At 49.4% G+C, this 24,305-nt stretch overlaps 1 protein-coding gene and 1 long non-coding RNA gene across 2 annotated transcripts; both read right to left on the reverse strand.

Moving 5' to 3' along the window:
* Positions 1-9,972: 9,972 nt before the first annotated feature.
* Positions 9,973-22,537, reverse strand: LOC120982873 (gastrula zinc finger protein XlCGF26.1-like). Its single transcript, XM_040413047.1, has 2 exons — positions 22,487-22,537; positions 9,973-12,689 (listed from the first exon to the last, which is right to left on the reverse strand). The coding sequence occupies exon 2, from the start codon at positions 12,655-12,657 to the stop codon at positions 11,203-11,205; it is 1,455 nt and encodes a 484-aa protein (XP_040268981.1). The 5' UTR covers positions 12,658-12,689; positions 22,487-22,537; the 3' UTR covers positions 9,973-11,202.
* Positions 22,538-22,796: 259 nt separating this feature from the next.
* On the reverse strand, positions 22,797-23,554 carry LOC120982874. The gene is made up of 3 exons (XR_005774973.1): positions 23,091-23,554; positions 22,933-23,011; positions 22,797-22,835 (listed from the first exon to the last, which is right to left on the reverse strand). It is a non-coding gene; the product is annotated as an uncharacterized LOC120982874 (long non-coding RNA).
* Positions 23,555-24,305: the final 751 nt, after the last annotated feature.

Below are 24,305 nucleotides of genomic sequence, written 5' to 3' on the forward strand. Positions count from 1 at the left end.
TGCCAGCATTGCTGCAGAGGTTACAGGGGTGGGGGTCAGCCTGTCAGTGCTCAGCGTCATATCCAGAGGTTGTATGAGTGCTGCCAGCATTGCTGCAGAGGTTACAGGGGTGGGGGTCAGCCTGTCAGTGCTCAGCGTCATATCCAGAGGTTGTATGAGTGCTGCCAGCATTGCTGCAGAGGTTACAGGGGTGGGGGGTCAGCCTCTCAGTGCTCAGCGTCATATCCAGAGGTTGTAAGTGTGCTGCCAGCATTGCTGCAGAGGTTACAGGGGTGGGGGGTCAGCCTGTCAGTGCTCAGCGTCATATCCAGAGGTTGTATGAGATGAGTGCTGCCAGCATTGCTGCAGAGGTTACAGGGGTGGGGGTCAGCCTGTCAGTGCTCAGCGTCATATCCAGAGGTTGTATGAGTGCTGCCAGCATTGCTGCAGAGGTTACAGGGGTGGGGGTCAGCCTGTCAGTGCTCAGCGTCATATCCAGAGGTTGTATGAGTGCTGCCAGCATTGCTGCAGAGGTTACAGGGGTGGGGGGTCAGCCTCTCAGTGCTCAGCGTCATATCCAGAGGTTGTAAGTGTGCTGCCAGCATTGCTGCAGAGGTTACAGGGGTGGGGGCCAGCCGGTCAGTGCTCAGCGTCATATCCAGAGGTTGTATGAGTGCTGCCAGCATTGCTGCAGAGGTTACAGGGGTGGGGGTCCGCCTGTCAGTGCTCAGCGTCATATCCAGAGGTTGTATGAGTGCTGCCAGCATTGCTGCAGAGGTTACAGGGGTGGGGGGTCAGCCTGTCAGTACTCAGCGTCCTATCCAGAGGTTGTATGAGTGCTGCCAGCATTACTGCAGAGGTTACAGGGGTGGGGGGTCAGCCTCTCAGTGCTCAGCGTCATATCCAGAGGTTGTAAGTGTGCTGCCAGCATTGCTGCAGAGGTTACAGGGGTGGGGGTCAGTCTGTCAGTACTCAGCGTCCTATCCAGAGGTTGTATGAGTGCTGCCAGCATTGCTGCAGAGGTTACAGGGGTGGGGGGTCAGCCTCTCAGTGCTCAGCGTCATATCCAGAGGTTGTAAGTGTGCTGCCAGCATTGCTGCAGAGGTTACAGGGGTGGGGGCCAGCCGGTCAGTGCTCAGCGTCATATCCAGAGGTTGTATGAGTGCTGCCAGCATTGCTGCAGAGGTTACAGGGGTGGGGGGGTCAGCCTGTCAGTGCTCAGCGTCATATCCAAAGGTTGTATGAGTGCGGCCAGCATTGCTGCAGAGGTTACAGGGGTGGGGGGTCAGCCTGTCACTGCTCAGCGTCATATCCAGAGGTTGTATGAGTGCTGCCAGCATTGCTGCAGAGGTTACATGGGTGGGGGTCAGCCTGTCAGTGCTCAGCGTCATATCCAAAGGTTGTATGAGTGCTGCCAGCATTGCTGCAGAGGTTACAGGGGTGGGGGTCAGCCTGTCAGTGCTCAGCGTCATATCCAGAGGTTGTATGAGTGCTGCCAGCATTGCTGCAGAGGTTACATGGGTGGGGGTCAGCCTGTCAGTGCTCAGCGTCATATCCAGAGGTTGTATGAGTGCTGCCAGCATTGCTGCAGAGGTTACAGGGGTGGGGGGTCAGCCTCTCAGTGCTCAGCGTCATATCCAGAGGTTGTAAGTGTGCTGCCAGCATTGCTGCAGAGGTTACAGGGGTGGGGGCCAGCCGGTCAGTGCTCAGCGTCATATCCAGAGGTTGTATGAGTGCTGCCAGCATTGCTGCAGAGGTTACAGGGGTGGGGGTCCGCCTGTCAGTGCTCAGCGTCATATCCAGAGGTTGTATGAGTGCTGCCAGCATTGCTGCAGAGGTTACAGGGGTGGGGGGTCAGCCTGTCAGTACTCAGCGTCCTATCCAGAGGTTGTATGAGTGCTGCCAGCATTACTGCAGAGGTTACAGGGGTGGGGGGTCAGCCTCTCAGTGCTCAGCGTCATATCCAGAGGTTGTAAGTGTGCTGCCAGCATTGCTGCAGAGGTTACAGGGGTGGGGGTCAGTCTGTCAGTACTCAGCGTCCTATCCAGAGGTTGTATGAGTGCTGCCAGCATTGCTGCAGAGGTTACAGGGGTGGGGGGGTCAGCCTGTCAGTGCTCAGCGTCATATCCAAAGGTTGTATGAGTGCGGCCAGCATTGCTGCAGAGGTTACAGGGGTGGGGGGTCAGCCTGTCACTGCTCAGCGTCATATCCAGAGGTTGTATGAGTGCTGCCAGCACTGCTGCAGAGGTTACAGGGGTGGGGGGTCAGCCTGTCAGTGCTCAGCGTCACATCCAGAGGTTGTATGAGTGCTGCCAGCATTGCTGCAGAGGTTACAGTGGTGGGGGGTCAGTCTGTCAGTGCTCAGCGTCATATCCAGAGGTTGTATGAGTGCTGCCAGCACTGCTGCAGAGGTTACAGGGGTGGGGGGTCAGCCTGTCAGTGCTCAGTGTCACATCCAGAGGTTGTATGAGTGCTGCCAGCATTGCTGCAGAGGTTACTGTGGTAGGGGGTCAGTCTGTCAGTGCTCAGCGTCATATCCAGAGGATGTATGAGTGCTGCCAGCATTGCTGCAGAGGTTACAGTGGTGGGGGGGTCAGCCTGTCAGTGCTCAGCGTCATATCCAGAGGCTGTATGAGTGCTGCCAGCATTGCTGCAGAGGTTACAGGGGAGGGGGTCAGCCTGTCAGTGCTCAGCGTCATATCCAGAGGTTGTATGAGTGCTGCCATCATTGCTGCAGAGGTTACAGGGGTGGGGGGTCAGCCTGTCAGTGCTCAGCGTCATATCCAGAGGTTGTATGAGTGCTGCCAGTATTGCTGCAGAGGTTACAGGGGTGGGGGGTCAGCCTGTCAGTGCTCAGCGTCATATCCAGAGGTTGTATGAGTGCTGCCAGCATTGCTGCAGAGGTTACAGGGGTGGGGGGGTCAGCCTGTCAGTGCTCAGCGTCATATCCAGAGGTTGTATGAGTGCTGCCAGCATTGCTGCAGAGGTTACAGGGGTGGAGGGTCAGTCTGTCAGTGCTCAGCGTCATATCCAGAGGTTGTATGAGTGCTGCCAGCATTGCTGCAGAGGTTACAGGGGTGGGGGTCAGCCTGTCAGTGCTTAGCATCAGATCCAGAGGTTGTATGAGTGCTGCCAGCATTGCTGCAGAGGTTACAGGGGTGGGGGGGTCCGCCTGTCAGTGCTCAGCGTCATATCCAGAGGCTGTATGAGTGCTGCCAGCATTGCTGCAGAGGTCACAGCGGTGGGGGGTCAGCCTGTCAGTGCTCAGCGTCATATCCAGAGGTTGTATGAGTGCTGCCAGCATTGCTGCAGAGGTTACAGGGGTGGGGGGTCAGCCTGTCAGTGCTCAGCGTCATATCCAGAGGTTGTATGAGTGCTGCCAGCATTGCTGCAGAGGTTACAGGGGTGGGGGGCAGCCTGTCAGTTCTCAGCGTCATATCCAGAGGTTGTATGAGTGCTGCCAGCATTGCTGCAGAGGTTACAGGGGTGGGGGTCAGCCTGTCAGTGCTCAGCGTCATATCTAGAGTTTGTATGAGTGCTGCCAGCATTGCTGCAGAGGTTACAGGGGTGGGGGGTCAGCCTGTCAGTGCTCAGCGTCATATCCAGAGGTTGTATGAGTGTTGCCAGCATTGCTGCAGAGGTTACAGTGGTGGGGGGTCAGCCTGTCAGTGCTCAGCGTCATATCCAGAGGTTGTATGAGTGCTGCCAGCATTGCTGCAGAGGTTACAGTGGTGGGGGGTCAGCCTGTCAGTGCTCAGCGTCATATCCAGAGGTTGTAGGAGTGCTGCCAGCATTGCTGCAGAGGTTACAGGGGTGGGGGGTCAGCCTGTCAGTGCTCAGCGTCATATCCAGAGGATGTATGAGTGCTGCCAGCATTGCTGCAGAGGTTACAGGGATGGGGGGGTCAGCCTGTCAGTGCTCAGCGTCATATCCAGAGGTTGTATGAGTGCTGCCAGCATTGCTGCAGAGGTTACAGGGGTGGGGGTCAGCCTGTCAGTGCTCAGCATCATAATCAGAGGTTGTATGAGTGCTGCCAGCATTGCTGCAGAGGTTACAGGGGTGGGGGATCAGCCTGTCAGTGCTCAGCGTCATATCCAGAGGTTGTATGAGTGCTGCCAGCATTGCTGCAGAGATTACAGTGGTGGGGGGTCAGCCTGTCAGTGCTCAGCGTCATATCCAGAGGTTGTATGAGTGCTGCCAGCATTGCTGCAGAGGTTACAGGGGTGGGGGGCAGCCTGTCAGTGCTCAGCGTCATATCCAGAGGTTGTATGAGTGCTGCCAGCATTGCTGCAGAGGTTACAGGGGTGGGGGTCAGCCTGTCAGTGCTCAGCATCATATCCAGAGGTTGTATGAGTGCTGCCAGCATTGCTGCAGAGGTTACAAGGGTGGGGGGTCAGCCTGTCAGTGCTCAGTGTCATATCCAGAGGCTGTATGAGTGCTGCCAGCATTGCTGCAGAGGTTACAGGAAGGGGGGGGGGGTCAGCCTGTCAGTGCTCAGCATCATATCCAGAGGTTGTATGAGTGCTGCCAGCATTGCTGCAGAGGTTACAGGGGTGGGGGTCAGCCTGTCAGTGCTCAGCGTCATATCCAGAGGTTGTATGAGTGCTGCCAGCATTGCTGCAGAGGTTACAGTGGTGAGGGTCAGCCTGTCAGTGCTCAGCATTATATCCAGAGGTTGTATGAGTGCTGCCAGCATTGCTGCAGAGGTTACAGGGGTGGGGGGTCAGCCTGTCAGTGCTCAGCGTCATATCCAGAGGTTGTATGAGTGCTGCCAGCATTGCTGCAGAGGTTACAGGGGTGGGGGGTCAGCCTGTCAGTGCTCAGCGTCATATCCAGAGGCTGTATGAGTGCTGCCAGCATTGCTGTAGAGGTAACGGGGGTGGGGGGTCAGCCTGTCAGTGCTCAGCGTCATATCCAGAGGTTGTACGAGTGCTGCCAGCATTGCTGCAGAGGTTACAGGGGTGGGGGTCAGCCTGTCAGTGCTCAGCGTCATATCCAGAGGCTGTATGAGTGCTGCCAGCATTGCTGCAGAGGTTACAGGGGTGGGGGGTCAGCCTGTCAGTGCTCAGCATCATATCCAGAGGTTGTATAAGTACAGCCAGCATTGCTGCAGAGGTTACAGGGGTGGGGGTCAGCCTGTCAGTGCTCAGCGTCATACCCAGAGGTTGTATGAGTGCTGCCAGCATTGCTGCAGAGGTTAGAGGGGTGGGGGTCAGCCTGTCACTGCTTAGCATCATATCCAGAGACTGTATGAGTGCTGCCAGCATTGCTGCAGAGGTTACAGGGGTGGGGGGTCAGCCTGTCAGTGCTCAGCATCATATCCAGAGGTTGTATGAGTGCTGCCAGCATTGCTGCAGAGATTACAGTGGGGGGGGGGGGGGGGGTCAGCCTGTCAGTGCTCAGCGTCATATCCAGAGGTTGTACGAGTGCTGCCAGCATTGCTGCAGAGGTTACAGGGGTGGGGGGTCAGCCTGTCAGTGCTCAGCGTCATATCCAGAGGTTGTACGAGTGCTGCCAGCATTGCTGCACAGGTTACAGGGGGGGGGGTCAGCCTGTCAGTGCTCAGTGTCATATCCAGAGGTTGTATGAGTGCTGCCAGCATTGCTGCAGAGGTTACAGGGGTGGGGGGGGGGTCAGCCTGTCAGTGCTCAGCGTCATATCCAGAGGTTGTACGAGTGCTGCCAGCATTGCTGCACAGGTTACAGGGGGGGGGGGGTCAGCCTGTCAGTGCTCAGTGTCATATCCAGAGGTTGTATGAGTGCTGCCAGCATTGCTGCAGAGGTTAAAGGGGTGGGGGGTCAGCCTGTCACTGCTCAGCGTCATATCCAGAGGTTGTACGAGTGCTGCCAGCATTGCTGCACAGGTTATAGGGGGGGGGGGTGTCAGCCTGTCAGTGCTCAGTGTCATATCCAGAGGTTGTATGAGTGCTGCCAGCATTGCTGCAGAGGTTACAGGGGTGGGGGGTCAGCCTGTCAGTGCTCAGCGTCATATCCAGAGGTTGTACGAGTGCTGCCAGCATTGCTGCAGAGGTTACAGGGGTGGGGGTCAGCCTGTCAGTGGTCAGCATCATATTCAGAGGTTGTATAAGTACAGCCAGCATTGCTGCAGAGGTTACAGGGGTGGGGGGTCAGCCTGTCAGTGCTCAGCGTCATACCCAGAGGTTGTATGAGTGCTGCCAGCATTGCTGCAGAGGTTACAGGGGTGGGGGGTCAGCCTGTCAGTGCTCAGCGTCATATCCAGAGGTTGTATGAGTGCTGCCAGCATTGCTGCAGAGGTTACAGGGGTGGGGGTCAGCCTGTCAGTGCTCAGCGTCATATCCAGAGGTTGTATGAGTGCTGCCAGCATTGCTGCAGAGATTACAGGGGTGAGGGGTCAGCCTGTCAGTGCTCAGCATCATATACAGAGGGTGTATGAGTGCTGCCAGCATTGCTGCAGAGGTTACAGGGGTGGGAGGTCAGCCTGTCAGTGCTCAGCGTCATGTCCAGAGGCTGTATGAGTGCTGCCAGCATTGCTGCAGAGGTTACAGGGGTGGGGGTCAGCCTGTCAGTGCTCAGCGTCATATCCAGAGGTTGTATGAGTGCTGCCAGCATTGCTGCAGAGGTTACAGGGTGGTTGCCGTGTGTGGTGACAACCAGGTGAGGAGCACCAAGACCATTGTGTCCTGTCTACAGTCCAGTATGGTGGTGGGGGGCTACAAGTCATTGGGGGAACCATAAATGCCGCCATGTCCTGTGACATACTGAAGCAGACTATGACCCCCCCACCCTTCTGGGACGCAGGGCAGTATCCAACATGATAATGACCTCAAACACCTCCAAGACGACCACTGCCTTGTAAAGAACCTGGGGGTAAAGGTGCTGGAACGGCATGTCTCCAGACCTAGACCCTTTGGGGCATCTGTGGGGCCTCCTCAGACGGGAGGTGGAGGAGCACAAGGTCTCTAACATCCACCAGATCTGTGATGTTATCATGGAGGAGGAAGAGGATTCCAGTGGAACCTGTGAAGATCTAGTCACCTCCATGTCCAAGAGAGTTAAGGCCGTGCTGGGAAATAATGGCGGACACACAGAATATTGACACTTTGGGCACAATTTGGCCATTGTCACTTAGGGGCGTCCTCACTTTTGTCACAAGCGGTTTAGACATTAATGGCGGTGTGTTGAGATATTTTGATGACACATCAAATTTATACAAGCTGTACACTGACTACTTTACATTGTACAAAAGTATCAGATCTTCATTGTTGTCAGATGAAAAGATAGAAGAAAAGATTTACAGAAATGTGAGTGGTGCACTAACTTCTGTGAGACACTGTATACTGGGGTGTACTGACTTCTGAGAGATACTGTACAGTCGTGGCCAAAAGTTTTGAGAATTACATAAATATTGGAAATTGGGGAAGTTGCTGCTTAAGTTTTTATAATAGCAATTTGCATATACTCCAGAATGTTATGAAGAGTGATCCGATGAATTGCATAGTCCTTCTTTGCCATGAAAATTAACTTTATCCCAAAAAAACCTTTCCACTGCATTTCATTGCTGTCATTAAAGGACCTGCTGAGATCATTTCAGTAATCGTCTTGTTAACTCAGGTGAGAATGTTGACGAGCACAAGGCTGGAGATCATTATGTCAGGCTGATTGGGTTAAAATGGCAGACTTAACATGTTAAAAGGAGGGTGATGCTTGAAATCATTTTTATTCCATTGTTAACCATGGTGACCTGCAAAGAAACGCGTGCAGCCATCATTGCGTTGCAAAAAAATGGCTTCACAGGCAAGGATATTGTGGCTACTAAGATTGCACCTCAATCAACAATTTATAGGATGATCAAGAACTTCAAGGAAAGAGGTTCAATTCTTGTTAAGAAGGCTTCAGGGCGTCCAAGAAAGTCCAGCAAGCGCCAGGATCGTCTCCTAAAGAGGATTCAGCTGCGGGATCAGAGTGCCACCAGTGCAGAGCTTGCTCAGGAATGGCAGCAGGCAGGTGTGAGCGCATCTGCACGCACAGTGAGGCCAAGACTTTTGGAAGATGGCCTGGTGTCAAGAAGGGCAGCAAAGAAGCCACTTCTCTCCAAAAAAAACATCAGGGACAGATTGATATTCTGCAGAAAGTATGGTGAATGGACTGCTGAGGACTGGGGCAAAGTCATATTCTCCGATGAAGCCTCTTTCCGATTGTTTGGGGCATCTGGAAAAAGGCTTGTCCGGAAAAGAAAAGGTGAGCGCTACCATCAGTCCTGTGTCATGCCAACGGTAAAGCATCCTGAGACCATTCATGTGTGGGGTTGCTTCTCATCCAAAGGAGTGGGCTCACTCACAATTTTGCCCAAAAACACAGCCATAAGAATGGTACCAAAACACCCTCTAACAGCAACTTCTTCCAACAATCCAACAAAAGTTTGGTGAAGAACAATGCATTTTCCAGCACGATGGAGCACCGTGCCATAAGGAAAAGTGATAACTAAGTGGCTCGGGGACCAAAACGTTGACATTTTGGGTCCATGGCCTGGAAACTCCCCAGATCTTAATCCCATTGAGAACTTGTAGTCAATCCTCAAGAGGCGGGTGGACAAACAAAAACCCACTAATTCTGACAAACTCCAAGAAGTGATTATGAAAGAATGGGTTGCTATCAGTCAGGAATTGGCCCAGAAGTTGATTGAGAGCATGCCCAGTCGGATTGCAGAGGTCCTGAAAAAGAAGGGCCAACGCTGCAAATACTGACTCTTTGCATAAATGTCATGGAATTGTCGATAAAAGCCTTTGAAACGTATGAAGTGCGTGTAATTATATTTCACTACATCACAGAAACAACTGAAACAAAGATCTAAAAGCAGTTTAGCAGCAAATTTTGTGAAAACTAATATTTGTGTCATTCTCAAAACTTTTGGCCACAACTGTATATAGGGGTGCGCTGACTTCTGTGAGATACTGTATATAGGGGTGCACTGACTTCTGTGAGATACTGTATATAGGGGTGTACTGACTTCTGTGAGATACTGTATATAGGGGTGCACTGACTTCTGTGAGATACTGTATATAGGGGTGCACTGACTTCTGTGAGATACTGTATATAGGGGTGCACTGACTTCTGTGAGACACTATATATAGGGGTGCACTGACTTCTGTGAGATACTGTATATAGGGGTGCGCTGACTTCTGTGAGATACTGTATATAGGGGTGCGCTGACTTCTGTGAGACACTGTATATAGGGGTGCGCTGACTTCTGTGTGAGTGTGTACAAAAAATCTGACGTTTCGGCTACATAGTAGCCTTGATCAATATCAGATCGGCCGGGGTCCGACACCCGGCACCCCCGCCGATCAGCTGTTTGAAGAGAAGCCGACCCATTCATTTCAATGGTACGGTAATGGTTCTGTACAGCGATCTGTACCATAGAAATGAATGGGAGGGTTCGGTGTAATTACACTGCTCACCGCTGCAGATGCAACGGCTAGAAGGTAAACAGTGCAGAGGAGGCGGCGCTGGCACGGCGCGCTCCTACTCTTCGAACAGCTGATCGGCGGGGGTGACGGGTGTCGGACCCCAGCCGATCTGATATTGATAAAGGCTACTATGTAGCCGAAACGTCGTATTTTTTTTTTTTGTACGCACTCAAGGCTTCAATAAAGGATACACTGGAGATGTTGCTGTAACCTCTTTTCTTTCTGCTATTCTGAGGATAGGTCATCAATAAATATAACTTGGACAACCCCTTTAAGGATTCTTGAAAGGTAGATTTACGCTGCCTGATTTTCGGGCACATTATCGGGAACAACTCTTCCTGCCCATTTAAATGTGCCGCTGATCCCAACAATCAGCTGTCCGCATCCTTATGTCCGTTCCACAGTCCAGCAAAAAAGATAGAACATTTCCTATCCTTCACCATCTTGTGGACAACAGCGGGCATTGTTACAATGGATGCGCAAAACAAAAAACGGATGAAAGATGGACGTCACCCGTATTTATTGCAGATCTGCATTTTGTGTGAATGAACCCTTATTCGGGTACATGGTTGGAAAATCGACATATTTAGTGTTTTTATTTTGTTTTATTCATATCATATTATTTATAATAGCCTAATGTTGTTGCATCCTCATTATTAGAGTCTGAAAAGAACTTCGAGGACTGAGGTTATAGTTGACACTTCCCGATAGAGCGGTTCTCCTGTCCTAACATGACCACTGATGGAGGGTCCGGTGGCCAGACCTGTCAATCTGTAGCACAGGGACTGTACACATACCAGTTTCCCAGCCCATATATAGTGAGATTTACTGGAGGCCACTGATAGACTGGTCTGAGCACATGTCCCTCCATTACCATGTTCTGGACAATCGGTGAGGCCAGCTGGAGAACACAAGTGGCAGCCGCATAGTCATAAGGACTGCAGAGCACATCTTCTAAAGACATGATATTAGTAAGTGACTGCATTTTGAACACATTTCTGAAAATAAAAAGCAGCCAAACTCTTTACCCCAGGGATCAGCAACCTCCGGCACTCCAGCTGTTGTGAAACTACAACTCCCAGCATGCTTCTTTCACTTCTGTGGGAGATTAGAGAACAGTCAAGCAAGTGTGCATGATGGGAGATGTAGTTTCACAACACCTGGAGTGCCGGAGGTTGCTGATCCCTGCTTTACCCTCTCAGTATGGTTCTGGAGTGTGAGAGGAAACCACATGAAGAACATACAAACTCCATACGGATGTTGTCCTTGGTCAGATTTGAAACCAGGACCCCAGAGCTACCGGGTAACGATGCTGATCAGTAATCCGCCATGCTCAGTCCATTACTGCAAATTTATTATCGCTGTTTTCTTCTATTCCATCACTTTTACCTTTATATACTGTATGAAGATCGAATATCAATATGTCCAAATGTTAGATAAAGTCTTCATGGGGAGTCCTTCCCCTTACACTATGTCCTCTGAAGTCTCCTGCAGTGTGGGTGGAGGTATGAATACAGTAAGAAGATAGGAGGTTCATGAGGACAATTCATCATCACTGCTCTGACAGTAAAGAAGGCCGTTATGAGTAAAGTCTTATTTTTCTCTTAAAACATTTGCCACATTCTTAACAGGATTGTGGTTTATTCTCTGTGTCAATTCTCTTTTGACTTTCAAAATTTAATTTCCTTGTAAAAATATCAAACAGGTTTCTCTCTTATGTGAATTCTCTTATGTTGATCAAGCTCTAATTTACTTGTAAAATATTGCCAACATTCTTACCATGAATACGGCTTCTCTCCTGTGTGAATTCTTTCATGTCTATTAAGATGTGATTTATCTGTAAAGCATTTTCCACATTCTGAACATGAAAATGGTTTCTCTCCTGTGTGAATTCTCCGATGCAGATCAAGACTTGATTTGTTTCTAAAACATTTCCCACATTCTGAACATAAATACGACTTCTCTCCTGTGTGAATTTTCTGATGTTGATTAAGGCTTGGTTTCTGTGTAAAGCATTTTCCACATTCTGAACATGAATACGGCTTCTCTCCTGTGTGAATTCTCTTATGCTGATCAAGATTTGATTTCTTGGTAAAACATTTCTCACATTCTGAACATGAATACTGCTTCTCTCCTGTGTGAATTCTCTCATGTTTTATAAGATTTAACTTACGTGTAAAACATTTCCCACATTCTGAACATGAATATGGCTTCTCTCCAGTATGACTTTTCTCATGACTAACAAGATCAGATTTTTTTGCAAAACATTTCCCACATTCTAGACAAGAATACGGCTTCTCCCCTGTGTGAATTCTCCAATGTGCAAGAAGATTTGATTTCTGGGAAAAACATTTCCCACATTCTGAACATGAATACGGTCTCCCTCCTGTGTGACTTCTCTCATGTGTAACAAGATTTGACTGATTTGTAAAGCTTTTCCCACAATTTGAACATGAAAATGGCTTCTCCCCTGTGTGAATTCTTTTATGTTTCACAAGGGTTGCATTCTGGGTAAAACATTTCCCACATACTGAACATGAATACGGCTTCTCTCCTGTGTGAATTCTCTCGTGTTTAACAAGATCCGATTTATTTATAAAACATTTTCCACATTCTGAACATGAATATGGCTTCTTTCCTGTGTGAATTCTTTCATGCATAGCGAAACTTGATTTGTCTGTAAAGCATTTCCCACATTCTGAACATGAAAAAGGTTTCTTTCCTGAGTGAATTCTCTCATGTATAACAAGTTTTGATTTACTTATGAAGCATTTCCCACATTCTAGACATGAATACGGCTTCTTCCCTGTGTGAATTCTCTCATGTAAAACAAGTTTTGATTTACTTATAAAACCTTTCCCACATTCTGAACATGAATAAGGTTTTTCTCCTGTGTGAATTCTCTGATGTATAACAAGACTTGATTTATTTAAAAAAGGTTTTCCACATTCTGAACATGAATACGGCTTCTCTCCTGTGTGAATTCTTCTGTGTACAGAAAGTTCTGACGAATATGTGAACTGTTTTCCGCATTCCCCACATTGAAACCTTTTACCCCTTTTCTGCCCAATACTTGTGATAACAAGCTGCGATTGGTCAGGAGAAGGTTCCTTGTGATTAGGGGGATTATATGATGGATGTGTAATGAGAAGCAATGGATACACAATGAGGTTTTCTCCTGAAGAGCGCTGCATGATATCCTGATTTTCTTTATAATTCAGAGATAACATGATGTTTTCTTCAGGCTTCTTACTGAGATTTTCTGTTAGGATTAAAAAATAATTTTGTGATTTGTTCTTCAAACAACAAAGTGGATAAAATGATAACATTCCAATCAGGCCGGATTCACATGAGTGTGTTATGGACTCTTTATCCATCCTTAAGACGTGCAAATGTCCTGGCCTCAGGTTTAAAAAACCCAAACTCACAGCATCATAGGGATTTATGATGCTTGGACTTCCTGTCACATAAATCCAGTCAGACAGGGACACATGCAGATAATACCGCCATAACATGCTATCATGAATCCAGCCATAAGCTACGAACACGCCAGCAGATTTGAAGTTTTCGTGCCAGAAGTTCAGCCGGAACGTCTCCTTCCTTTTCTTTGTATTTACAGTGTTTCTGCACTTTGCATACTGTAGATCTGCCTGCGGGTTTATCCCAAATCAATGGTGCAAAGCATAACACTTTCTTCTCACTACATGGTTAAAGGAACCGCGTGTGGAAATATCTACGTGGTGGTTTTCCCTTTAAAAACAATGGATAATTAATCCTGCATGGATTACGGCATGGGGCAGAAAAAAGGTAATCTGACTATTACCTAACGCTACTCTCCGCCAGAGGATCTCAAAACCTGAATAAAGCGCTTCTGTTTCACTTAATAATCCGGATGCATCCGTTTCGTCCGGATCCGGTTGTATTAAAGAGAAACTGAACAAACTGGATCAGGGATTAAAACCATTGTAAGCCAATGGGTGCACCTGGAGCAGTCTTTGGTGGTGTCTCTTTTGGAAAGGGTTCAGTATGCCAGTGTGCCCATGTGGCGCTTCGTCCGGCAGGTTGTGTGGCAGACTTAACTCTATGTGAGCCGTCTTGCTGGAGTAGATTTGAGCCATTTACCACACCAAAAACCGATGTGGAAAATGATAAATAAGCCGAGCCTGGTGGCCGGTCCACTTCCCCACCCGCCACTTTTGGAAAAGTGGTGTGAGCGGTGAAATGTCACAAATTTTACAACACAAATGATATGTGACTAAATTTGTGACTTATTTAAACCACAAAAGAGGCGTAAATAGATAGTAAATGTCCCCCTAAGTCTATTAGACTCCAGCCATTGGGTTACTATGTGTCACAAAAGCGGCTCATGGCCAATAGGAGCTGGCCCTAGTGAAGCGCCTTATTCCCCTAAGATGGACAGTTCACACATATCAAATACACAGTAGCAAGTTGTAAGACTCCACGATGTCTAAGGAGAGACCCTTCCTCAAAGTGCGAAGGTATTCCAAGTTCCAATATGGCTGGTAAATCCAGAGGGCAGAGCACCGCAGCTTGCTCTCAAAAGCCCCAACAACCAACAACTTCACCCCAGTCACAAAGATATACAGACCCCACCCCCCTTCCCCCGTGTTATCGGCTACCCAAGTAGAGAAGAGTGCTGGGAATAATTGCCAAAACACTGGGCCCCCTGCAAATGTGCTGCGATTTCAGACCTAGGAACTTCCAGAGGGTTACAGAGGTCATCAGATTACCTTATGTTTGGTAAGAGGGCGATCTAAAAACTCTCAATAAGCCTTATATCTAATACAACAAACACTAACCTAATAAAAGGAGCGCATCCATCAGGCACATACAAGGTTACAGGGACAGGACAGAGTCCACTGTGGCACCACAGCTCCACCTTTATGATCCTGCGGTCAGCTGGACCAATGGAGAGATTCTTCATTGGGGGCCACAATGTCATTTACGATGCCTCACTGCTCTGCTTCCTGTCATGAGATCAGGGGTTCCACCCAGCTTCCAGGGTCTGCCAACCACTTATGCCAGCTATGCAGAGTTCTGGGAATAGCATTGTACCTACGACTGCCCCATCGACCTGTTGCCAGGAACCACTCCAGGTTGCAGCTGTATCTACTGTCCTCTGCCTTCTACGTTAATCTGTGCTCCTCCTTCTACACCTGTCCTCTGCCTTCTACATTACTCTGTTCTCCTCCTTCTAGACCTGTCCTCTGCCTTCTACATTAATCTGTGCTTCTCCTTCTAGACCTGTCCTCTGCCTTCTACATTACTCTGTGCTCCTCCTTCTAGACCTCTCCTCTGCCTTCTACATTACTCTGTGCTCCTCCTTCTAGACCTGTCCTCTGCCTTCTACATTAATCTGTGCTCCTCCTTCTAGACCTGTCCTCTGCCTTCTACATTACTCTGTTCTCCTCCTTCTAGACCTGTCCTCTGCCTTCTACATTAATCTGTGCGCCTCCTTCTAGACCTGTCCTCTGCCTTCTACATTACTCTGTGCTCCTCCTTCTAGACCTCTCCTCTGCCTTCTACATTACTCTGTGCTCCTCCTTCTAGACCTGTCCTCTGCCTTCTACATTAATCTGTGCTCCTCCTTCTAGACCTGTCCTCTGCCTTCTACATTACTCTGTGCTCCTCCTTCTAGACATGTCCTCTGCCTTCTACATTACTCTGTGCTCCTCCTTCTAGACCTCTCCTCTGCCTTCTACATTACTCTGTGCTCCTCCTTCTAGACCTGTCCTCTGCCTTCTACATTAATCTGTGCTCCTCCTTCTAGACCTGTCCTCTGCCTTCTACATTACTCTGTTCTCCTCCTTCTAGACCTGTCCTCTGCCTTCTACATTAATTTGTGCTCCTCCTTCTAGACCTGTCCTCTGCCTTCTACATTACTCTGTGCTCCTCCTTCTAGACATCTCCTCTGCTTTCTACATTACTCTGTGCTCCTCCTTCTAGACCTGTCCTCTGCCTTCTACATTAATCTGTGCTCCTCCTTCTAGACCTGTCCTCTGCCTTCTACATTACTCTGTGCTCCTCCTTCTAGACCTGTCCTCTGCCTTCCACATTACTCTGTGCTCCTCCTTCTAGACCTGTCCTCTGCCTTCTACATTAATCTGTGCTCCTCCTTCTAGACCTGTCCTCTGCCTTCTACATTACTCTGTGCTCCTCCTTCTAGACATGTCCTCTGCCTTCTACATTACTCTGTGCTCCTCCTTCTAGACCTGTCCTCTGCCTTCTACATTACTCTGTGCTCCGCCTTCTAGACCTGTCCTCTGCCTTCTACATTACTCTGTGCTCCTCCTTCTAGACCTGTCCTCTGCCTTCTACATTAATCTGTGCTCCTCCTTCTAGACCTGTCCTCTGCCTTCTACATTACTCTGTTCTCCTCCTTCTAGACCTGTCCTCTGCCTTCTACATTACTCTGTGCTCCTCCTTCTAGACCTGTCCTCTGCCTTCTACATTAATCTGTGCTCCTCCTTCTAGACCTGTCCTCTGCCTTCTACATTACTCTGTTCTCCTCCTTCTAGACCTGTCCTCTGCCTTCTACATTAATCTGTGCGCCTCCTTCTAGACCTGTCCTCTGCCTTCTACATTACTCTGTGCTCCTCCTTCTAGACCTCTCCTCTGCCTTCTACATTACTCTGTGCTCCTCCTTCTAGACCTGTCCTCTGCCTTCTACATTAATCTGTGCTCCTCCTTCTAGACCTGTCCTCTGCCTTCTACATTACTCTGTGCTCCTCCTTCTAGACATGTCCTCTGCCTTCTACATTACTCTGTGCTCCTCCTTCTAGACCTCTCCTCTGCCTTCTACATTACTCTGTGCTCCTCCTTCTAGACCTGTCCTCTGCCTTCTACATTAATCTGTGCTCCTCCTTCTAGACCTGTCCTCTGCCTTCTACATTACTCTGTTCTCCTCCTTCTAGACCTGTCCTCTGCCTTCTACATTAATCTGTGCTCCTCCTTCTAGACCTGTCCTCTGCCTTCTACATTACTCTGTGCTCCTCCTTCTAGACATCTCCTCTGCTTTCTACATTACTCTGTGCTCCTCCTTCTAGACCTGTCCTCTGCCTTCTACATTAATCTGTGCTCCTCCTTCTAGACCTGTCCTCTGCATTCTACATTACTCTGTGCTCCTCCTTCTAGACCTGTCCTCTGCCTTCTACATTACTCTGTGCTCCTCCTTCTAGACCTGTCCTCTGCCTTCTACATTAATCTGTGCTCCTCCTTCTAGACCTGTCCTCTGCCTTCTACATTACTCTGTGCTCCTCCTTCTAGACATGTCCTCTGCCTTCTACATTACTCTGTGCTCCTCCTTCTAGACCTGTCCTCTGCCTTCTACATTACTCTGTGCTCCGCCTTCTAGACCTGTCCTCTGCCTTCTACATTACTCTGTGCTCCTCCTTCTAGACCTGCCCTCTGCCTTCTACATTACTCTGTGCTCCTCCTTCTAGACCTGTCCTCTGCCTTCTACATTACTCTGTGCTCCTCCTTCTAGACCTCTCCTCTGCCTTCTACATTACTCTGTGCTCCTCCTTCTAGACCTGTCCTCTGCCTTCTACATTAATCTGTGCTCCTCCTTATAGACCTGTCCTCTGCCTTCTACATTACTCTGTTCTCCTCCTTCTAGACCTGTCCTCTGCCTTCTACATTAATCTGTGCTCCTCCTTCTAGACCTGTCCTCTGCCTTCTACATTACTCTGTGCTCCTCCTTCTAGACCTCTCCTCTGCCTTCTACATTACTCTGTGCTCCTCCTTCTAGACCTGTCCTCTGCCTTCTACATTAATCTGTGCTCCTCCTTCTAGACCTGTCCTCTGCCTTCTACATTACTCTGTGCTCCTCCTTCTAGACCTGTCCTCTGCCTTCTACATTACTCTGTGCTCCTCCTTCTAGACCTGTCCTCTGCCTTCTACATTAATCTGTGCTCCTCCTTCTAGACCTGTCCTCTGCCTTCTACATTACTCTGTGCTCCTCCTTCTAGACATGTCCTCTGCCTTCTACATTACTCTGTGCTCCTCCTTCTAGACCTGTCCTCTGCCTTCTACATTACTCTGTGCTCCGCCTTCTAGACCTGTCCTCTGCCTTCTACATTACTCTGTGCTCCTCCTTCTAGACCTGCCCTCTGCCTTCTACATTACTCTGTGCTCCTCCTTCTAGACCTGTCCTCTGCCTTCTACATTACTCTGTGCTCCTCCTTCTAGACCTGCCCTCTGCCTTCTACATTACTCTGTGCTCCGCCTTCTAGACCTGTCCTCTGCCTTCTACATTACTCTGTGCTCCTCCTTCTAGTCCTGTCCTCTGCCTTCTACATTACTCTGTGCTCCTCCTTCTAGACCTGCCCTCTGCCTTCTACATTACTCTGTGCTCCTCCTTCTAGTCCTGTCCTCTGCCTTCTACATTACTCTGTGCTTCTCCTTCTACACCTGTCCTCTGCCTTCTATATTACTCTGTGCTCCTCCTTCTAGACCTGTCCTCTGCCTTCTACATTACTCTGTGCTTCTCCTTCTAGACCTGTCCTCTGCCTTCTACATTACTCTGTGCTCCTCCTTCTAGACCTGTCCTCTGCCTTCTATATTACTCTGTGCTCCTCCTTCTAGACCTGTCCTCTGCCTTCTACATTACTCTGTCCTCCGCCTTCTACACCTGTCCTCTGCCTTCTATATTACTCTGTGCTCCGCCTTCTAGACCTGCCCTCTGCCTTCTACATTACTCTGTGCTCCTCCTTCTAGACCTGTCCTCTGCCTTCTACATTACTCTGTGCTCCTCCTTCTAGACCTGTCCTCTGCCTTCTACATTATTCTGTCCTCCGCCTTCTACACCTGTCCTCTGCCTTCTATATTACTCTGTGCTCCGCCTTCTAGACCTGTCCTCTGCCTTCTACATTACTCTGTGCTCCTCCTTCTAGACCTGTCCTCTGCCTTCTACATTACTCTGTGCTCCTCCTTCTAGACCTGTCCTCTGCCTTCTACATTACTCTGTGCTCCTCCTTCTAGACCTGTTCTCCTCCTTCTAGACCTGTCCTCTGCCTTCTACATTACTCTGTGCTCCTCCTTCTAGACCTGTCCTCTGCCTTCTACATTATTCTGTGCTCCTCCTTCTAGACCTGTCCTCTGCCTTCTACATTACTCTGTGCTCCTCCTTCTAGACCTGTCCTCTGCCTTCTACATTACTCTGTCCTCCGCCTTCTACACCTGTCCTCTGCCTTCTACATTACTCTGTGCTCCGCCTTCTAGACCTGTCCTCTGCCTTCTACATTACTCTGTGCTCCTCCTTCTAGACCTGTCCTCTACCTTCTACATTACTCTGTCCTCCTCCTTCTAGACCTGTCCTCTGCCTTCTATATTACTCTGTGCTTCTCCTTCTAGACCTGCCCTCTGCCTTCTACATTACTCTGTGCTCCTAATTCTAGTCCTGTCCTCTGCCTTCTACATTACTCTGTGCTTCTCCTTCTACACCTGTCCTCTGCCTTCTATATTACTCTGTGCTCCTCATTCTAGACCTGTCCTCTGCCTTCTACCTTACTCTGTGCTCCTCCTTCTAGACCTGTCCTCTGCCTTCTACATTACTCTGTTCTCCTCCTTCTAGACCTGTCCTCTGCCTTCTACATTACTCTGTGCTCCTCCTTCTAGACCTGTCCTCTGCCTTCTACATTACTCTGTGCTCCTCCTTCTAGACCTGTCCTCTGCCTTCTACATTACTCTGTGCTCCTCCTTCTAGACCTGTCCTCTGCCTTCTACATTACTCTGTGCTCCTCCTTCTAGACCTGCCCTCTGCCTTCTACATTACTCTGTGCTCCTCCTTCTAGACCTGTCCTCTGCCTTCTACATTACTCTGTGCTTCTCCTTCTAGACCTGTCCTCTGCCTTCTACATTACTCTGTGCTCCTCCTTCTAGACCTGTCCTCTGCCTTCTACATTACTCTGTCCTCCGCCTTCTACACCTGTCCTCTGCCTTCTATATTACTCTGTGCTCCGCCTTCAAGACCTGTCCTCTGCCTTCTACATTACTCTGTGCTCCTCCTTCTAGACCTGTCCTCTGCCTTCTACCTTACTCTGTGCTCCTCCTTCTAGACCTGTCCTCTGCCTTCTACATTACTCTGTGCTCCTCCTTCTAGACCTGTCCTCTGCCTTCTACATTACTCTGTTCTCCTTCTTCTAGACCTGTCCTGTGCCTTTTACAGTACTCTGTGCTCCTCCTTCTAGACCCGTCCTCTGCCTTCTACATTACTCTGTGCTCCTCCTTCTAGACCTCTCCTCTGCCTTCTACATTACTCTGTGCTGCTCCTTCTAGTCCTGTCCTCTGCCTTCTACATTACTCTGTGCTTCTCCTTCTAGACCTGTCCTCTGCCTTCTACATTACTCTGTTCTCCTCCTTCTAGACCTGTCCTCTGCCTTCTATATTACTCTGTGCTCCTCCTTCTAGACCTGTCCTCTGCCTTCTATATTACTCTGTGCTCCTCCTTCTAGACCTGTCCTCTGCCTTCTACATTACTCTGTGCTCCTCCTTCTAGACCTGTCCCCTGCCTTCTACATTACTCTGTTCTCCTCCTTCTAGACCTGTCCTCTGCCTTCTACATTACTCTGTGCTCCTCCTTCTAGACCTGTCCTCTGCCTTCTACATTACTCTGTGCTCCTCCTTCTAGACCTGTCCTCTGCCTTCTACATTAATCTGTGCTCCTCCTTCTAGACCTGTCCTCTGCCTTCTACATTACTCTGTGTTCCTCCTTCTAGACCTGTCCTCTGCCTTCTATATTACTCTGTGCTCCTCCTTCTACATTACTCTGTTCTCCTCCTTCTAGACCTGTCCTCTGCCTTCTATATTACTCTGTGCTCCTCCTTCTAGACCTGTCCTCTGCCTTCTACATTACTCTGTGCTCCTCCTTCTAGACCTGTCCTCTGCTTTCTACATTACTCTGTGCTCCTCCTTCTAGACATGTCCTCTGCCTTCTACATTACTCTGTGCTTATCCTTCTAGACCTGTCCTCTGCCTTCTACATTACTCTGTGCTCCTCCTTCTAGACCTGTCCTCTGCCTTCTACATTACTCTGTGCTCCTCCTTCTAGACCTGTCCTCTGCCTTCTACATTATTCTGTCCTCCTCCTTCTAGACCTGTCCTCTGCCTTCTACATTACTCTGTGCTCCTCCTTCTAGACCTGTCCTCTGCCTTCTACATTACTCTGTGCTCCTCCTTCTAGACCTGTCCTCTGCCTTCAACATTACTCTGTGCTCCTTCTTCTAGACCTGTCCTCTGCCTTCTACATTATTCTGTCCTCCTCCTTCTAGACCTGTATTCTGTCTTCTACATTACTCTGTTCCCAACCTTTTTGACCTGTCCTCTGGCTCTGACACAAGTCTACCACTTTCTCCTGCTGCAAACCCCCTCATCCCTTGGCATCAGAGACCTGGCCCTCTTCTGGATCTCTTCGTACCTCGCCAACTATACATTCAATGTCCTCCGTTCATACAATACCTCCTCGTCACGCCCCCTCTCTGTCGGTTCCCCTTAAGGCTCTGTCCTGGGTCTCCTACTTTTCTTTATTTATACCTTCATCCTGGGACACCTCATACAGTCCCATGGCTTCCGTTCCCACCTCTGTGCAGATCTACCTCTCTACTCCAGATATCACTTCCCATCTATCCAGAATCCTAGCGTGTCTGTCAGCGATATCTTCATTCTTCTCCTGCTTCTTAAAATCAACATGGAGAAAACAGAATTCATCATCTTTACTCCATGTCACTCAGCCCCCCTAACTGACCTGTGCATTAAAGAAAACAGCACCACAGCATTTGATTCGGCCCTGTCCTTCAGGCCACACATCCAAACCATTACCACCTCCTGCCATCTCCACCACAAGAACATCCCTCGTACTTGCTCCTGCCTCACCCCTGAGTCAACTAAATTGTTTGTACATGCCCTCATAATCTCCCGCCTGGACTACTGCAACATCCTCCTCTGCTGCCTCCCACCCAGCTCTCTCACACCCCTCCAATCTATCCTCCCCTCTGCTGCCAGGTTACTCCACCTCTCCCCTGGTTTCACCTTTGCCAATCCTTTCACTGTCTCCCCATTGCCCAGTGAATTCAGTTGAAAAAACTTACAACTACATATAAGGCCGTCCACAACCTGTCCCTTCCTTACATCTCGGACCTGCTTTTTCGATGCATCCCGCCATGTACTCTCCGATCCTCACAGGTCCTCCTCCTCTGTTCTCCTCTCATCTGTTCCTCACACCATCGACTACAAGATTTCTCATGTGCATCCGACCTACTGTGGAACTCTCTGCCCCAACACATCAGACTCTCCCCCAACATCAAAACCTGAAAACCACCTCTTCAGAAAGGTCTACCCCCTGCAATGAGCATGCACACAGCCAGGTGAGCAGCTTCTTCCCTCACCTACTGTCTGCCTCCCTTGTAAACTGTAAGCCCTCGCGGGCAGGGTCCTCTGTCCCTCTGTACCAGCCTGATAACAGTTCCATGCTCATTGCACTTGAGTATTCTATATTATGTATGTGAACTCACTTTTAGATTTACAATGACCTGGATATGATGGCAACGGCGTTCATTTCTGAGACTGACATCCTTGCATCATCACCCAACTTGGCAATTTTTCTTGGGAGCACAGAACTGGAGGTGGCCTTCATTTACTGGAACCCCCTCTTACTCCCCCTGACTACAGTAACTCAGCTACTTACCTTCGCCTAACCTCTATACTTACCCCACTATCTGCCTGTTGCCCATAATGTAGTATTTGTCTCTTCCAGACCTCTAATGTGAACTTCCAGAAGGCACCAGGCTGACATCATGCTCACAGCAATATTCACCCCGGACCCCCTGCTCCAGCTGTGTATACATAAGGCAAAGAGTGCACTGGACCATAAGAGGATGGAGAGAAGATCCTGGAGAGGATGTCTATGTGCAGTCACATCTCCCTCCGCTCCTGCACATAACACAGGGGTCACTGCCCGGAGTGCTCCTTTACTGCAGCTCTAAGGTGGAGCCTCACCTGAAGAAACCTCCCAACTCCCTTCCTCCATTCATTATTCCATACCTGTGGTCACATGGACTGGAATGTCCTCCTCCACCTCACTCTTACACGGGGGATCGCCCATCGTCCGCTCTTCTTCATACTCCACTTTAATATCAGTCAGATCTTCCCCCTGATTTGTCATCTGTAACAATTCAGGACAATACAGCAGACAGGTGGGAAATCTAACAGATCCACATAAGAGACCCCCACCATCTATGACCCCTCTATGACTGCAGGACCCCCCTATATAGATGTGTATAGGGCTCAGCTCCATCTACCTGATGGTTCTCTGGGAGCTTCTCCTCTGGACAGTCCTGGGAATACAGAGGATGGGGACATCTCTCGGGGGGATTTCCTTCTATGAGTCCATCTGTAGGAAACACACAGGGACAGGAGAGATTATTACATGTGATGATGAGATGATGGGAGTAGTATCCAGGTGACCCATGACAGTCCCCCCTCCTTACCCTGCTGATCGCCCCATAAATCCGTCTCCTCTTCTGCTTCATCTTTAACCTCAATCTTAATATCCATCAGATTTTCATCCTGAAGAAGAGAAATGTAAAATGGTCTTTGGTTCAATCCCTTTCTGGTCAGATTCTGGGGAGACTTCAGCTCCATCTACCTGATGGTTCTCTGGGAGCTTCTCCTCTGGACAGTCCTGGGAATACAGAGGACGGGGACATCTCTCGGGGGGACTTCTCCTCCTGGAGTCAGAACCTATAGGAGATAACACACATACTAAATACAATACTGAGCGCTGAAAAGCAGCAGAGGAGAGCAGGAACCTGCGGGTGGATTAGGGTGGAGTTCACCCCGCTGCCCTCTGAGCGTCCGGATGATTGGGGTCTGGCAGTCAGCAGCCTGGAAGTCTATGGGCAGCCGGCAGCAGTTTATGAGCCACAGATTCACCGGACATTTTATAGTTTCCAGGAGAATTTCTGACCCTTCAGTTTTCTGCTTCTAATGGAAAAGAGATTGAAAGTGTGACCCCCATAGAGGGATGAGAGCGCCCCCCAATATCAGGACTGAAACCCCATAGAGAGACGAGAGCTCCCCAATATCAGGACTGAAACCCCATAGAGAGACGAGAGCTCCCCAATATCAGGACTGAAACCCCATAGAGAGACGAGAGCGCCCCCTGATAATCAGGACTGAAACCCCATAGAGAGACGAGAGCTCCCCAATATCAGGACTCAAACCCCATAGAGAGACGAGAGCGCCCCCTGATAATCAGGACTGAAACCCCATAGAGAGACGAGAGCTCCCCAATATCAGGACTCAAACCCCATAGAGAGACGAGAGCTCCCCAATATCAGGACTCAAACCCCATAGAGAGACGAGAGCTCCCCAATATCAGGACTGAAACCCCATAGAGAGACGAGAGCTCCCCAATATCAGGACTCAAACCCCATAGAGGGACGAGAGCTCCCCAATATCAGGACTGAAACCCCATAGAGGGACGAGAGCGCCCCAATATCAGGACTGAAACCCCATAGAGGGACGAGAGCGCCCCAATATCAGGACTGAAACCCCATAGAGGGACGAGAGCTCCCCAATATCAGGACTGAAACCCCATAGAGGGACGAGAGCGCACCAATATCAGGGCTGAAACCCCATAGAGGGACGAGAGCGCCCCCTGATAATCAGGACTGAAACCCCATAGAGAGACGAGAGCTCCCCAATATCAGGACTCAAACCCCATAGAGAGACGAGAGCTCCCCAATATCAGGACTGAAACCCCATAGAGAGACGAGAGCTCCCCAATATCAGGACTGAAACCCCATAGAGGGACGAGAGCTCCCCAATATCAGGACTGAAACCCCATAGAGGGACGAGA

Source organism: Bufo bufo, assembly GCF_905171765.1.
Source record: "Bufo bufo chromosome 4 unlocalized genomic scaffold, aBufBuf1.1 SUPER_4_unloc_7, whole genome shotgun sequence".
Lineage (NCBI taxonomy): Eukaryota > Metazoa > Chordata > Amphibia > Anura > Bufonidae > Bufo > Bufo bufo.

What these genes read in the sequence shown, in the direction of transcription:
- LOC120982873 (XM_040413047.1), bottom strand. Translation starts at nt 12,657, where the DNA reads ATGTTATCTCTGAATTATAAAGAAAATCAGGATATCATGCAGCGCTCT.